Source organism: Heterocephalus glaber, unplaced genomic scaffold, assembly GCF_053883595.1.
Source record: "Heterocephalus glaber isolate CG9 unplaced genomic scaffold, H.glaber_assembly_v1.0 deba00001504, whole genome shotgun sequence".
In the NCBI taxonomy this organism is placed as follows: Eukaryota; Metazoa; Chordata; class Mammalia; order Rodentia; family Bathyergidae; genus Heterocephalus; species Heterocephalus glaber.
The window spans coordinates 69,914,587-69,931,383 of NW_028258324.1; the positions used below are offsets into that span (position 1 = coordinate 69,914,587).

Genomic DNA, 16,797 nt, shown 5'->3' on the forward strand with positions numbered 1-16,797 from the left:
ATTATATTCTACCTAGGTAAAATATGATTCCCCATTCAGTGTAGGTAAGCCAAAAATACTGATCAATAAACTATTTCATAAGTGAAAAAAATCATTTTCTTCATGATCTCTACCAAAATTCAAGGCATGTCTGGCTAGTGGTCTACTTGTTAGTATTGGCAAATGCCATGATATAATTCTTCTTTATACTGGGGATTGAACTCAGGACCTTGTGCTTGCAAGGCAGGAGGCGGCACCACTTAGTTAAATCCCCGGCCCGCCATGATATAATTTTCACTCTATCATAACTCAAAACAGTGTAAGTCCATCATAGCAATAATTATATTTAGCTAGAGTATAAAATAGGATTGATGACATGGTATGATATGTCAAACAAAAGTTCATTAAAAACAGGAAGGAGGAAGAGAAAGAGAAAGAAGAGGAAGAGGAAGAGGAGGAGGAAAAGGAAGAAGAGGAGGAAGAGAAATAGTATCTATAGTGACAAAACTAGATTTTTCAGAACTATGATAGTATTATAGCTCACATAATCCAAAATTTTCCAAAAAATCTCTAGTATCTCTAGTATTAGTATTTTACTTGTATATGTGTACATACACACTATATAATGCTCAATCATCCCTGTAATTTACTCTCTCCACTTCTGCTCCAAGGTAATAGAACACTGAAGGAAAAAGATAAAGCACAAGGTACACCTGGCCACTTGAAATTCATCATATTCAATTCAGCTTGTATTTCCTTGCAGGTTCCCTGCAGTAGTGTGCTCAATATCTTTAAGCCTCAATTCTACTTTGCCATCTAATGCCCTCACTTGCAGTAACCTCACCTTAATGAAAACCTAAGACTGCTTCATGTGGGGCCCTTCATATAGTGCCGTCTTTACTAAATCACTTGCCCCACGAGAAAGGATGCTCTGGTAAAATGAACATAAGATCTAGAGCCATGTGTTTAAGTGTAAGTTCCACTATTACAGCTGTGTGACCAAGGGCAATCACTTACTCCTTCTCAGTTTCCACATCTGTGAAATGAAAATAAGTCAATACCAAATTGTTTCATATGCTGCATATGTCGAAAGTGTTTCATAAACTTGGAAGATCAATGCCAACATTACCTATTCCCCTAAGATTTTCTAAAATCCTTAAAGAAAATCACTTCACCTATATAAACTCTAATTCCTCCCCCTCCACCACTGTTTAATGTTGCTCCTCCTCTGCTGGCACATTCAGTCACTCCTTTTGAAAGGCCCTTTTCCTTTTGCTCCCAAATATCTTTCTGAATTCTGTCTTCAAAAAAAAAAAAACCAAACAACTCCCCCCAAAAAGCCTTTCCTTAATTTACTTCTTATAGACAGTACTTAACTGCAAGGGACTGTAATATTGATTATACCCAAAGCAGGCTGTGAAGAGTTAGCCCCACGACTGGCTTGTATTGAGAAGTGAAGCTGGCTGAAGCCTACATGCCGAGGTCAGAGTAACACACACCCAAATTCTGTTCCCATAACTAAATCCTGACTAGAAGGGCAATGTTCTAATTACAACCATATATTTTGTCTATTCTGTTCTTAATTCGAGAATGCTGTCTTGTCCTTTGTGAGCCTTGTTTACACTAACTTCCATAGAAACTGCATGTAGCTTGCCTTTATTCCTAATTGATTGCCAATAAAAGTCAGTGTCCAGGATTGGCCAGGGCCTTTGTCGGTTGCACCGGCATTGGTTGTCCTGGCACCCCGCTTTCTCTCTCTTAGTTCTGTCTCTATTTATTTCTCAGGCCTGCATCTTACACTGGGCAGGGTACTGGAACCTAACTGCAGGGTTCTCCAATATTTAACCATACTTCTTCCTTTTACAACCAAACACTATGATTGTGTAAGTCTGTTCATCGGCAGAACTACTTCTTTGACAAGGCTCTATCATCTGGCTTCTACTCCCAGCTCACTGATAAGCAGTCATCTAAAAAGGCTCTAAAGGACAACTTCTTGCTAAATGCAGTTATCTTCTCTTCAGTCTTCCTCTTTCTTGATCTTCCTCTACTATGGGCATGACCCTGGAATGATACTGACCTGAAGGCTTTCCTTCTGTCTTCTGTAGGAGGCCATATTGCCCCATTTCCCCTTGTACCTCTATGTGCCTTTCCTGTTTCCTCTTCTTTTTCCTCTCCTTTGCATGAATGTCCACACCAAGGTCATGTGCTATGGTTTGGATAAGTGTCCCCCAAAGGCCTATGCATTAAAGGCTTGGCCATCACTATTGGGAAGTAGTGAAATCTTCAAGCTCTCTGGGAGGCTGAGGCAGGAAGACCACAGGTTTGAGTTCAGCCAACTTAGTGACTTAGCCAGACCCCATCTCAAAAATAAAAAGTAAAACAAAGGATGGTGATGTAGGTCAGTGAAGGCCCTGGTTCAATCTCCAATATGGGATGGAGAGGAAGGGTGCTCAAGGGAGGAAGTTAGGGCGCTGGGGGAGGGGCATGCCTTTGAAGGGAATATTGGGTCCCCCAACCCCTTTCTCTCTTTCACTTCATTTTCCAGCCACCCTAAGGTAGCACCTTTGGTCCACCACGTGCTACCATCATGATGTGCTGCCTCACCACAAGTCCAAAAGCCAAGTGGTCAAATGACCACGAACTGAAACACCCAAAACTGTGAGCCAAAATCAACTTGCCCTCTTTTAAGTTGATTACCTCAGTTATTTTGTTAACAGTCACATAACACTGGCCCACATATCATGCGTGTCTAGCTTTTGATTTTCACAGCTTCAACTACTTTCCCTATCCTGAAATTCTCATTTGCACTTCAGACCTGCCATCTACTTACAGGACATCCCTGATAAAACACTCAAGAGTCTCAGCTTCACTTTCAGCTAAACACACTCAAGTCAATCTTTCCTAAGTTAGTTATTTAGTTAGTTTCTTTCTTTGTTGTTGTTGTTGTTTTGCAGTCCAGGGGATGGGCCCTAGGGCCTTGTACAAGCTAGGCAAGCACTCTACCTCTGAGCTGCACCCATACCCTCTATCATTTTCTACCCAGACTATCTCCCTTTGAATATTTTTTATTCTAAAATGCAAAGATATCTTTTATTCACGTCCTTCACCCCAAGATCTCTTAACTCACTACAACCAGCCACCTTTGTTTAAGCACCTCACACCTGCTTTATTAAGAGCAAAACCTTCCCTCTTCCTTCTATAATCTTTTTGCTGCTTCTAGATTGATCTTCCCAAAATATCATTTAATCATATCTTTATCATTTTAATTATGTAAGAACCTGTGATGGCTCCCCTTCACCAATCCTAGGCCAAATCTTATATCAATAGTTGACACATTTTATCTGTAAGGGACCACAGAGTAAACATTTTCGGCTCTGCAGACCTACACTATCACATCTACACAACTCTACCACTGCAGTAAGTAATAAAAACATATAAATGAACAGTAATGTATATATTCCACTAAAAATTTATTTACAAAAACAAGTAGCTAGCCAGATTTGGCTGATGAGTCACAGTTTGCCAACTCCTACTCTAGATCCACCTCATATACTCGATTTTTATGTTCTACCATAGATTTTTCCCTGTCATTAATTCTATAAACATTTATTAAGCATTTACTTTATATATAGGTGCTGTCCTAAGTGGCTAGAAATAGAGCAGTACAGTTGGTTCTAGAATTATGGAGCTCTCAGCCAAACATGGAAGAAAAACATAAGACAAATAATTTTAAAAGTGCTGAATATTATTTTTTAAAAGGTCTTATGGGAGCATACAATAGGAAGCAATAACTTAGTTCAGAGATCACAAAAGACAGTGCTAACCATGAGCTAAGATTAAGTGCAGAAGATCACAGAGCTTTCCTGACAGAGACAATAGCAGAGGCCGGAGACGACTTGGGAAGCTGCTACAGCATCTAGTCCAGGAACACATGCAGTTTAGATGGGAAAGCAGCAACAGGGAAATAAAAAGGAAGAGAGTAAAGAGAATTTGAAGGTTGAATCAACAGGATTTGGTGAGGCAACACAAATGAAGGGAGAAAGGTGACGGAAAGGCAACACCTTGGTTTCCGGCTGCAGAAACAAGGTGAGCTATAGTGGACTTGCTTCCCTGAGCTAGGAACCTGAGACCAGATTACATAGGCATGTTCTTAGTTCTGACTTCAGTTCATCTTGTTTCCCCCAAATCCTTATGAAATCCTCCGGGGCCTCTCTAGAGCATTCTTATCTCTGTGCTCTCTAATTTATGCCAACTTTTATTTATTTATTTATTTTTTTATTTTTTGTTTGTTTGTTTTTGGTACCGGGGATCGAACTCGGGTCCTTGCGATCGCGCAGCAGGCAGCGAAACCACTGAGCTAAATCCCTGGCCCTATCCCAACTTTTAATTCTCATCATATAGGTCAATGTTTAAACTGTTCTCTCTGATAGTCACAAACATGCCGGTTTTACCTTTCAAACAATAGCATAAACTGTGAAAGAAGAAATCTTTTATACTTCCTTCATTCACTTTTTGTTCCTATCAAACTGTAGAGAAAGCAGATGTTCAATGATGTGTTTCCTAATAAATATACAGATACATATGTAAATAGCATTAATACAGATATGTTCACATTCATATGTTTATACACACGAATAAATCGTTAATTATTACTCCAAAGGAGATGGAATTAAGAAATTATAAAGGGTTATAGAGCTGACAGTGATCAGTTTTTACCATGTTAACCATTAAAGCCTTAAATAAAATTAAATATTCTGTCTCCAAAGGCTTATGATAGTAAAATAGATTTCTTTGACACAATATTCTATTAACGATAAGTCAGAAAAAAAGATGTTATGATACAAGACTTTATGAAAGACCCACCATCATATTAGAACTTACCAGTAGAAAGTGAACAACATCTCCTCTGCAGAAAGCAAGCATGGGGTTCACATAATTATGCACTGCTACAAAATGCCAGGCCAGCAATGGAACACTGGAAGGATCCATCTAAAAGAGAATGAAGAAGGAAAGAAACCTCATCACAGTAACAGAAGGACAAAGCAAAAACTGTTCAGAAACAGCTTATGACTCGTGCTCCTTGATAAAACCTTTCCCAGTTTCTCCTAAAGATTCCAACAAAGCAAGGACTGACTGGAAAGTGTCATAAGAGAACTTTCTAGGTTGTTGGCAACACTCTGTATCTCGATAAGGGTTTGGGCTACAAAACTATTAGCATCTGCCAAAGTTCAGTAAATTTACACTCAAGATTTGTGCGTTTTTTGTATATAAATTTTACACCAAAGAAACACTAAACTGTAGATGATGATATGCATGCTGAACATTTAGGGAAATAAAGCATTCATTTCTGCAACTTATTCTAATACACAAAAATCTAAAATATGTAGTCTGATGAATGGATGAAGAGATGAACAGATGCACACACATGTAATAAGAAAGTACCATAAAATGGTAATAGTAGAATTTAGATGGCAGATATGTAATGAAAACATCCTTTTGACTTCTCTATTTGTTTGAAAATGTTCCTAAAAAATGTTTAGAAAAAATACTAGTAAAACATATGAAAAGATGTAAATACACTACCATGAAAAACACCTCAATTAGCCAATGAAGCTAAACCAGAAGATGTTAGTGGAAATCTAAGCCAGCTTTGCCATTTAAAGGACACAAATGCTTTTTCCTTGTGCCCAAAGATTCACAGGGTACCAATAAGAAAACAAGAATGATCTCTCTGCTTTCTGGAATAGCCCAAGTTATGTACCACCACCCTCGATGCCATCCCACCAGTACCTTTCCTCATACACAGAAAAGAAAAATCACAGCTCTCTAAAAATGACCAAGAAGAAGAGAAAGGGGACCCTGGGGTCTGAATAACACAGTTGCCCTTGGTATCATCTTGAGTATCAAAATCTATAATGCTCAAGTCCCTTAATAAAATGGCATAGTACTTGCATATAACCTACACACATCCTCCTGAACACTTTAAATCATCCAGACTACTTATGATACCTAATATAATATAAATTAAGCATAAATAGTTCTACTACGTTGGTTAGAATGATAACAATTAAGTCTGCACATGTTCAGTTATAGATGGAATTTTTGGTTTGGGTTTGGAGTTGATTCGGTAGTACTCTGTAGTACTGGAGATTGAATCCAGGGCCTTTGAACTGAACTACATCCCCAGCCCTTTTCATTCATTTATTTATTTATTTATTTTGACACAGAGTATCACTGAGTCACTGAGTTGCCTAGGCTAGCCTTGAACTTGCTATCTTCCTGGGTTTTTTTCTAAATATTTTTGATGTATCATTGGTTGAATCCACGAAAGCAAAAACTACAGAGAGAGCTAGGGGCAAATGTACATTCTGAGAAATATCAGAGGCAGAAGCCAAGGAAAGCCTATATAGTAGCAATATGTATTGGATAGGATAGTGAGGTGTACTCGATCAGTAGTTCAGTGTCACCGCCACAGAGAGTATAATCTGCCTCAGCATGGCCATCATACAAAAACAAATGTCCTTTAAACATTGAAAATCGAGGCTGGAACTCAATACATCATCTTATCCTTCAGCTTTAAATTCAGTAAGGGAATATTACTGCCCACAAGGGAGCAAAGATGAGGCAAGGAAAACCATGAATGAGGTTAGGTATGTCCACAAAGCACCAAGATGCAATACACAGAGACTGTCAAATTAAGGTTAAAAACAGCAGTCAGACATATGCTTAAAGTAATAAAGGGAGAAAAGTAAAAGATCTCATGACTCAGACATCAGCTTACCCTGGTTTGGTCAACTTAAGGTAAGTCTAAACAATCATCACCGGAATACACTACTGACTTCCATTCTGCCTAGATTTCTGACAGTCTCATAGAATTTGCCCTTACAAGTCACTTTCCCCAACCTCCTGACGCAGTCCTTTCCTTTGTCTGCTAACAAGATGGAGAAGCATACTCACGCGTCCATAAGGAAAAGTCATCCACACTTTCAAGGATGGTTTCAATCCAATGACCAGTATCTTTAGGGAAAAAAATACTATATTCAGTATTTACCTTGTAATTTTCAAATTGTTTGTGCTCAGAGCCCCTAAGAGTTATGAGTGTCATCCTCTAAATACGCCTACCTTTGTTAAGGATGCCATGGCCAATAATGAGAACTGTGTGATGGGATGATCTTTCAATTCAGGCTTAGAATGTAGAGGCTCAATACAGCACACTTCTCCCTTGGAACCACTGAACAGACATCTAGATTCACAAGTTCTCACTCCCATCACTCTCCTGGAAATGTAACCAGACATTCCAAATCACTCAGCGATGATTTCAGGCATTAACATCACCAGCTTGTCTGCCCTACACCAGCCTCCCAGTTCCTACTCCTGTCTCTAACAACCCAAACTCCACATCGCAGCAGTGTGACCTTTCTACTATATGGGTCCCATCTACCAATCTTCTACTAAAAACCTTCCACTGGCAGAAAATGTCAGTGTACATAAAATGAAATCCAAACTCTTTATCTACATCTTGAAAGGTCCTGCGTGATCTGGCTCTTGCCTTCACTCCTCTCCCACTGCTGTCACTTCTGATGGACTCCAGGGGCCAAACTTATGTCCACCCAAAGCCTTTGTATTCAAATGCTCCTCAGCCTGGGACACTTCCTCCACATCTCTGCACTTCTTGGCCAGCTCATCATTCAGGTCTTTCTTCAAACGTTATCTCTTGAGAGAGGCCCTCCTGAGTTATCCTGAAATGTGTTCCAGGACACTGACCTGTCTTAGTTTCTTCACTGCACTCACACCTATCTGAAATTATTTCGCTTACATGTTGGTTTATTTCCTGTCTCCCTACCCTCACCCCAACTAGAATGTAAGTTCTTATAGAGTAGGAATGTTGCCTAATTCGTAGCTGTAACTCTGGTATCTGCACATACACCTACTCATAGGATATGCATCAGTAAACATTAGGTGACTAAGTAGTGTATTTTTTCAGCAATTACTTTGAGCTCAGTATTTAGAAAGCTATGAGAAATTCAAGAAATAAAGATAGGCATTAGCCTTGAAAGAATTTGAAATATAATACACACTGAATATTATGTTTGCCCCTTTTTTAAAAAACCTCAGCCTCACATATGTTTCTCCATATATTCAAACAGTCTTTTACTCTTATTTAAAAGTTATCAAGGCAATTCTAAGGCAATAAAAACCTTTTCACACCTGGCCATTATGGTTATAATCAACTTGGCCTGGGGCCTAAACCAAATTAGTGAGCTACTCCAAAATAGCAGTCCCTAAGCTTAACAGCACATGAGAACTCTCTGGGGAGTATGTTTCTAGAAGTCTGACTCAGACCTGAGATAAAATGGGGAACCAGGCCTGGAACTCCACATGGTCTGCCAGCCTCCCCAGGTAATTATAATACACAACCATAACCTATTTTCAATCACATCCACTTTCCAGACCTCTTCATGTTCAATTTCAAATCATTAAACCAGAGCAAGTCTTTCCATTTGTCAACAAATGTCCATTAGTTTCTTACTTAAATGTCAATTCAAAAACAGAGCCTCCGCTGTCATTGCAAATTGCAAGAGTTGGATCATCTGTAAACTAAACAGAGACAGAATTTACTTTTCTTGTAGATTTTTAAACAACCAGTCAAGTGTTAAGTTCCCTACAACACACATATTTAGCATCTGAAATAGCCTAAACAAGATTTAGCTCATCTCTTCAACATACAAAATAATCCTTATTTAGGATAAAAATGGCTCAGTATCTTCTTTAAAAAATGAGGCTTTCAAAAAGTAAAACCTTGCATCAGAATAAAATAAAAATACAAACTAGGGCCGGGAATTTAGCTCAGTGGTTTCGCTGCCCTGCTGTGCAAGTACAAGGACCTGAGTTCGATCCCCAGTACCAAAAAAAAAAAAAAAAAATACAAACTATAGTTGCTAAAAACCCTGAAGTTTTCTACTCGGGTCCTTACATTAAGATTTTCTAACTTGTTATTAAACAAACAGGGTCATTTGGATATGCTTGCAGTTGCCTTGTTTTCAGAATAAGGTCACAGTAAACGTCACTTGGTATCACCGGGAAATAAACCTGTCTGAATAAGTTTTCTGAATAGCTGAAGAGTTAATACACAAATATAAAACATCTTTGTAACTTTTTATATAACTTTTCCTGAAATCTGCTGCCCTTGATCTTCTTCAACAGATTATATTTCAATTATTATTACCTAACCTGAAAAACTCAGAATAAATATCCACAATGACAGATATGAGGTGTGATAAATGTTACAGGACACAAAATGAAAACACATATCATTTATAATGACTAGTCTCCCCAACCCCAAAGGTTTGTATTCAGCGGTGGTTAAAATACAGGAGGTAAAATCTTCTTCCTTGATCCTAGAAGAGCAGTTGCCTAGGCGCATGCATGTGATGATCCACAGGAGTGCAGGAAAAATAGGAGAACTTGTTTTTCTGTTTAATTTTCTACTTCTTTTTTTCTCATTAAGTTTATTGGTACATTTTGGGTATACAATACAGTTACATGCATCATTGGGATCTTGTACCATTACATGAGTCTCTTCGTTCTTATTTTTTTCCCCTTCCCCTGCCCTCCCTTCACCCCCTCCACCCTTCCCTATTTGCAAGACTTTGTTTCCATTTTTTCCTTTTCTCATATTTTTTCTTTTCCCTTCTTTCCTTTCCCCTGCCCCTCTCACTTTCCTTGCTCCTTTAGACCTTTTTTCCTATTACACAATATCAATTATACATTTTTTAAAAATTATAATATCAAGATTTAGAGGACATTACCACAGATTTTACAGAATTTAAAAGGATATAGAAAGCATATTACAAAAATCTTTTTTGAAATAAATGTGACAACTTCTATGAAGTATCTTGGAAGACAAATTAAAGAAACTGACTCTGGAGGAAATATAAAATTTGAATAGCACCTATTAAAGAAAGTATATTCCTAGCTTGAAAACCTACCTATATGACAACAACAGGCTCATATACATTTTAATAATTTTCTACTTCTTGTGTATATGTTTTATAATATGCTTAAAATTAGTACAATAGTTCATTTATATAATTACACACATGTACAAAGACACACACACACACACACACACACACACACACACACACATATACAAAGTATGTAAGTCCAAACTGTTATTGATGGGATGTAGGGTAAAATTTTGAGGAAATGAAGAAGGAAAGGAGGATAGAAAGAGTTAAGATGGGTGAGGTACATGTGCCAACTCCCCACAATGAATGTATTTATTATGTACTGCAAACACATACTAATAAAAAAAAGATTCAATAGAACTTTTAAAAAATACTGAAGTGGGCCAGGGATTTAGCTCAGTGGTACCACCGCCTGCCTTGCAAGCCCAAGGTCCTGAGTTTGATCCCAGTACAAAAAATAAATAAATAAACAAACAAACAAACAAATACTGAAGTACAAGTGGCCCAGTCAATCCAAGACTTCAGAAGTGTTCAATCACATCTATCTCCTCTCTAATGTCAGCGTCTGCACACAATACTTTCATCACTGTTCCCAAACACTATGCTTTTAATCTCAAATGCATCTTTCTCTTTTCTCTCTACCTTTATCATTTATTATTTCTCCCAATAATTTCATCTTTTTGCAAATGCACTGGCCATTTATAAACACCACCAACTAGTTATTCTTTCAATCAAGCATTTACTGAACAGTTACTATGGGTAAAACACAAAAATAAATGATAGATTCTTATTTCAAAGATCTTAATTAAGAGAGATAAGGGCCCAGGGATTTAGTTCAGTGGTTCTGCTACCTGCCTCACAGGCGCAAGGTCCTGAGTTTGATCCCCGGAACCAAAAAAAAAAGAGAGAGAGATAAGACATATACATAAACAACTATAATATATTAGAAGTTGGTACATGCTCTACTAAAAGAGGTCAAGATAAATTACCATCACATACTGAAAGAGGAGAAATTCTCTCTACTTTTACTTGTCTTGGTTGTTTTCATTGTTATTACTAAATGATTCAATGCTGCTTTGTCACAAAAGACTTTTTAGTAACTAACCTAGATGCAGACATATAAATTCCAGATGCTTGCGGACTTTAAAAAGCATGTGTATGGTAAGAGAGCTCTGCACAGCTAAGCAACAAAATATGTACTTGATTAAATCTAGAAGATCTGATTTTAGACATCCCTAGTTATAGTACTTTTATGCTTCTGCACATGGGCTTGCCAACATGTAAGAACCAAGGTTCACACGGATATAAATAAAGACTATTACCTAAGTTGGTTTATTTTTTTCAGACCTGGAAGGAGAAAACCAAGACTGGGATTTTAAGGCTTTCCCTGTAGAGGACTAAAAGAAAATAAACCAATAGATTCATTTCTAAACATAATCCAAATTCTGGTTCTTTCACAGTTAGTACATTGTACATCAGTCAATTCCCAACAAAAGGTGACAGAACATACCCCCTTAGCAATGAAACCTTGGTGCCCTAACAAGGTTAAAAAGACCTTTTTAAATCTCCATATGAGATTTCACCAGGGTGCTGTCTGTCTTTGCTGCCAACCACTAGTCTAGGATCACATCAATTTGCCCTTTTTCTGCTATATGTATTAGTCTTTGATATAATCTGAGGCCGAATATTTCCATATTAGCCCATCTCTGGTTTTAACCTGGGAAAATATCCTATTGGGCTGTCAAACAATGTTCAACTTCATATCAAATACATTTTGGGGGCTTCTGATTATTAATATAGGTAAATTTACTTTAAAGTGGATACAAAGCAATAATTATGAAGATTATTAGCAGAAGAAAGCAAAGCTGTTACCTTGATATGCAATATTGCCGTTCCTGGAGGATGAGCATCTGTTATTGATCTGAGAAGTTTTCCACTGGCCAAATCCCACATGGTGATCTATAAGACAACTAAGTGCTTTAAAAACAAATTTATTGCTGTTTTTTAGACTTAAGTATCCTGCATTCTGCTGAAATAATCTATTCCTTATCTATAAACATTGCAGGCAAAGAACTATAAAGTTAAAACATACCTGAAGGTTGCAGGTCCATTAAAGCATGGAGCCTTTTTTCCATCTTCAAACCCCTTATTCTGCCCAACCCACTTTAGATTTTTAAGTGTTATTCTTATACTCAGAGGTAAAAGAAACTTCTCTAGTAAGTCAATCTGTTTACCATTGGTAAAAATTATAGGAACAGCTTACTGCCAAACCAGCTAGTGATGCACACATCAGGAGATGGGAAAAACCCTAACCTAGTAACAGTTCAGAAGTGAAAACCAAGAAATACCAAAACAGTTATCAAGAAACACAGGCATTAAGAATCAAGAAAGCAGAACACAGTATATCTAAAGAGCAGCCACAATTACATACTATTATTCTAAGGAGATACATTTTATATATCACCCTGATTGGTTTATAAAATCTATATTAAAATAGACACATGACTTATAAAATTATAAAAATTATAGACTCTAGTTCGGTCAATAACAATTATTAAAAAATGTGAACAAGACAAGACTTGTTCAATGTGATGAGTAACCTTAGGTTACCTCTACAGGTGTATCATTTTATAACCTATTTTGGTCTTCAAAATATTGCTCTAAAGATATTAGTTTTCAAAACTTGATTTTAACATGATCTTATGGGTGAAAGAAAGTCTGTGCCTTACCTGTCCTTTAGCAAAGCCACAGAGCAGTCTTGAACAGTCATTGTTGATACTGAGGGCAGAGATGGCTCCATACTGACCTCCAACGCTAGTGCTCCCCAGGCAGAGTCGCAACGCTTGATTCTGATCTAAGGAAAACAGTTTGTAAAATCAAGCAAAAGAAATGGAAGACAGTGAATAGAGAAGTATACTATAGGAGTGTTTTCAAAGACTTGAGAAATGGTAAGAATCAAAAGACACAGATAATGAAGTTAATTTTCTAATTTTGATATTTAAAAATATATTTATTCAGCATCTACTAGGAGCTGGGCATTAATGAGACACTAAGATTGTAGAAACAGTAAGACCTACAGAAAAGGGTAGCACAAAACTTGAGAGTAATAAGAAAAAAATAGGGCTAAGGATATAGTTCAGTGGTAAGTGCACTTGCCTATTATATGCGAAGCTCTCGGTTTAATTCCCAGCATTGCAAAAAATAAGAAAAGATGATGTCTCTCCTTGAACAGACCAACTCTCTTTCAGCTGCCTCATTTCAGAATTATGTTTATAGCCATTTTTCAAGATGCAAGGTTATAGGGAATAGCACCTTCATTTAAAAGAGCTTTAAAACTTCAAAAATCAAAATGTGTTAATTTAAAATTTGATTGAAATTTACATTTATATTATCCATGAAAAGGTTTACTAGGCAAATTAACAGTGCAAGTAAAATTAGAGTAAACATTTAAACTACTCCAGAAAATTATTTCAAGAATAACATTTGATATGCTAAAAGCAAATAATTCAAATTTCTACTAGATTAAGTTCTTTAGGGCAAGGATCTTGCTTTAATCATCTCTGATTTTTCTAGGAGGCACTCGTTTATTAAATTTTATTATCTAATAATTAAAAGAAATTGCCCTAGGGCTTCTCCTAAGCAAAGCTTATTTTGTGTTCAATTTATGACTGTACCTACTTGAAAACAATGAAATTTAAAATGTTTAATATAAGCAGCATGCCTAAAATTAACTGTTTAGGAAAAAACAAAAACAAATGAAAAAGACACAATTCCTCTACAACCTAGAGTTCTCCTGACTCCCCCAGCACCTATGTGTGCCCCTTAACTATCTACATGCCATGGTAGTTTTGAGATGTGTCTTTCCTCCCCTAATAGAATATGATCCCACTAAGAGCTAAGACCACAAATGAATTCATACTCCCAGAATTCCTAGCTTAGTGCCTTTACTCAGGAATCTGACAGTCATTGGAATAGCTTTCACATTTGCAAATCTACCTTCTGTAAGAAATCTAGTTATCAGAAAGAACCTAAAGACATTCATTCTCAGGTACAGAGGCTATGAGAGATAAGTCTTTTGCCCATTCAAAGTGAATACCGTCAAAGTATTTTTTTTGAGCTCATAAACTGGATTTAAAAGCACCCACCCCCAGAAGAAATTCTGAAACAATAACTATGCTGTATCTGGTATACAGAAAGTACTCAATTTTTTTTTTTTTTTTTTTGGTACCGGGGATCAAACTCGGTTTCTTGCACTTGTGCAGCAGGCGGCGAAAACACTGAGCTAAATCCCCAGCCTGAAAGTATTCAATTTTTAAAAGTCTTCTTAGGTAAACATTCAAAAGGGAATAAACTCAAACATGGGAGGACTGACTGTTTAAAAGGTCATTATCTCTATTTCACATCTAGAATTATAAAATTACAAATTTTTTCCATATGCCCAGATTGGCCTCCCTCTAATTTTTCTTCTTTTCCTCAATTTAAGCAAAATTATTAAAATTTCTCTTTATTCTACAACTTATCTGACTCTAAAATGACATCATGGTTTTTGTTTTGTTTTTTTTTGGTACCGGGGATCGAACTCCAGTCCTTGCGCTTGCACAGCAGGCGGCAGAACCACTGAGCTAAATCCCCAGCCCAACATCATGTTTTATTTACCTCTACTGAAATTACCTCTCTTCAATAGTATTTTTTGTGATCCTTATAATGTCAAGGCCACCTTACATAGTTGGTGGGTTACGCACATACCTTAATTTGCAAACTGTCAAGCTATGATGATTGGGTAACAGTATTTTATATTTACCACTGCTTTGGATCACATGTATAAGTAACAGATGGATTGAAGAAGACAAAGACAGAGGCTGGTATGAAATCTCATTCAAGCCCCACAAAGAAGGCCCTTGGGTCCTAAGTGCCTGCCTTCCTGGAACAGAGTAGTAAACAAAAAGCATAGGGCTGAAATCCTTTGTACTTCTGCTTGAGGGTCAAAATTTACAGAGTTCAGACCCACCAATACATTCACTGCTGCTTTCTGATTTAACAAAGTTCATTCTTACATTAGATAATAGAAGTATTCTTGTAAGGTAGGAAAAACTTTGGCAGGAGAACTGAGAAGTATGATCAAATAAAGAATATGGGTACCATGAAGAAAGAGGAAACAGAAAAGAGTGACAGTGGGAAAAAGGAGGGAAGACAAAGGACATATCTTATGGTTAAACACCCAATCAAGGCTGTGTGGTTGTGCTTTCCTGACTATAGTTCCCACACATAAAAAACTACACAAGACAGGAAATTAAATTATCAACCTTCCTCACCCTTGAAATATGCATTAAATTTATATTTTACAGATCTGTGTCAATGAAAATATCCTCAATTTTTTTCTTGATTTTTACAATGTATTTGTAAAATACATTTATCTTTATAGTCTCCCTGTATGAAGTGGTATGGCTGTGAAACAAGACACTTGAAATTTAATCCCACTGCTACTCCTAGAGAGTTACAGGCAATGCAACTATATGTTTGGGTAATTTTAGGAATGCTACTTAATTTCTCTAAACCTCCCTATTTTCTTCTGTATAATGTAGAAAACAGATGACTTCATTGTGTTGCTAAAAGGAATAAATCAGTAAAGTAAGATGATACACAAAATAATCATTTAATGTCCCTTGAATATTATTAAATTTCACAAAACAAACTAACCTATAGATTAGATTTATACGTAATTTTTAAAGCAGCAAATGATGGTGGACAGGTGATGGTCTGTACATAAAATGTAATCGACTCTGCAAAGTTATCTTTTAATTCTCATTCTATCTTTTATCATTCTATCTTCACGGTATGTTAACAAACTTGCTATTATATAATTTAGACTAAATTCAGAAAGGGTAGAATTTCTGTGGAAAGAAGATGGCAGGTTTCTCCTACCAAAGTAACTACATATTCTGTAGTTCAGATAATTGTGGGCAATTCTGGGGGGAAGCATTTGGCTAAAACAGACACATCTTTAAAACACTTAAATCTTATTACATGGAAAGAACAAGAGGACCTGGACAGAAGCAGGAAAGATGGAAATGAGAGCTCCATCTAGCTGTTATTTACAAGTTCACATAAAATTACATTGGTTGACACTGTCCACCTAGTATTAAAAAAACTGGAGTGGATCCTTATGAAGCAGGTGACCCAGTGAGAAATATGAAATAAGATCATCACTTTTCCCTTGAACTTCGCAGAGTTCACAAAATGCTTAAACAACAAAAGACCTATGAAAAATCTGAAACTACTAAAAGGCACAAATGCAAGGGATTATTACGAATGACAATATAGTTTATGAAGGAAAGGAACTTGAAGACCAGGTATCACCAAAAGCTTATCTACTTGATGCTACAATGAGTTACATTTATTTCTTTTGTTAGTATGGGCTGAATATCCCTAATCTAAACCTTCAAAATCTGAAATGCTCCAAAATTCAAAACTTTTTAAATATCAAACTGACAGTCAAAAAGATTTTGATTATCGGGCCAGGGATTTAGCTCAGTGGTTCCACCGCCTGCCTTGCAAGCTAAGGACCCGAGTTTGATCCGCAGTACCAAAAAAACCCAAACAAACAAACAAAAAAAGATTTTGATTATGGAGCATTTGGATTTTGGATTAGGGATGTTCAACCTGTGAAGTCTACTTGAATATTCCAAAATCCCAAAACCTCCCAAATTGGACACATTTCTGGTCCCAAGCACTTTGGATAAAGGATACTCTTCTACCTAAGTATCTTTCAGAGTATACGTGGCCCAGGGTAGATCTCAGGACATTCTGGGCTTAAGAGTAATGTGCTAAATAGCAAAGAAATGCCACA

The 16,797-nt window shown here is 36.9% G+C and overlaps 1 protein-coding gene across 7 annotated transcripts in view; it reads right to left on the reverse strand.

Moving 5' to 3' along the window:
• Vps8 (VPS8 subunit of CORVET complex) overlaps nt 1-16,797 on the reverse strand; it is a 228,157-nt gene that overhangs the window by 176,717 nt on the left and 34,643 nt on the right. For all 7 annotated transcript variants that reach the window (XR_015441160.1, XM_087187025.1, XM_087187022.1 and 4 more), the window contains 6 exons: nt 12,680-12,804; nt 11,823-11,909; nt 8,510-8,577; nt 7,102-7,255; nt 6,937-6,996; nt 4,861-4,968 (listed from right to left, as the gene is read on the reverse strand). Coding sequence is in view for 6 of the 7 variants with exons in the window: in XM_087187025.1 (XP_087043151.1) it covers nt 4,861-4,968; nt 6,937-6,996; nt 7,102-7,255; nt 8,510-8,577; nt 11,823-11,909; nt 12,680-12,804 (602 nt within the window). In the remaining variant the exon portion in view is untranslated. The remainder of the gene's footprint in view (nt 1-4,860; nt 4,969-6,936; nt 6,997-7,101; nt 7,256-8,509; nt 8,578-11,822; nt 11,910-12,679; nt 12,805-16,797) is intronic.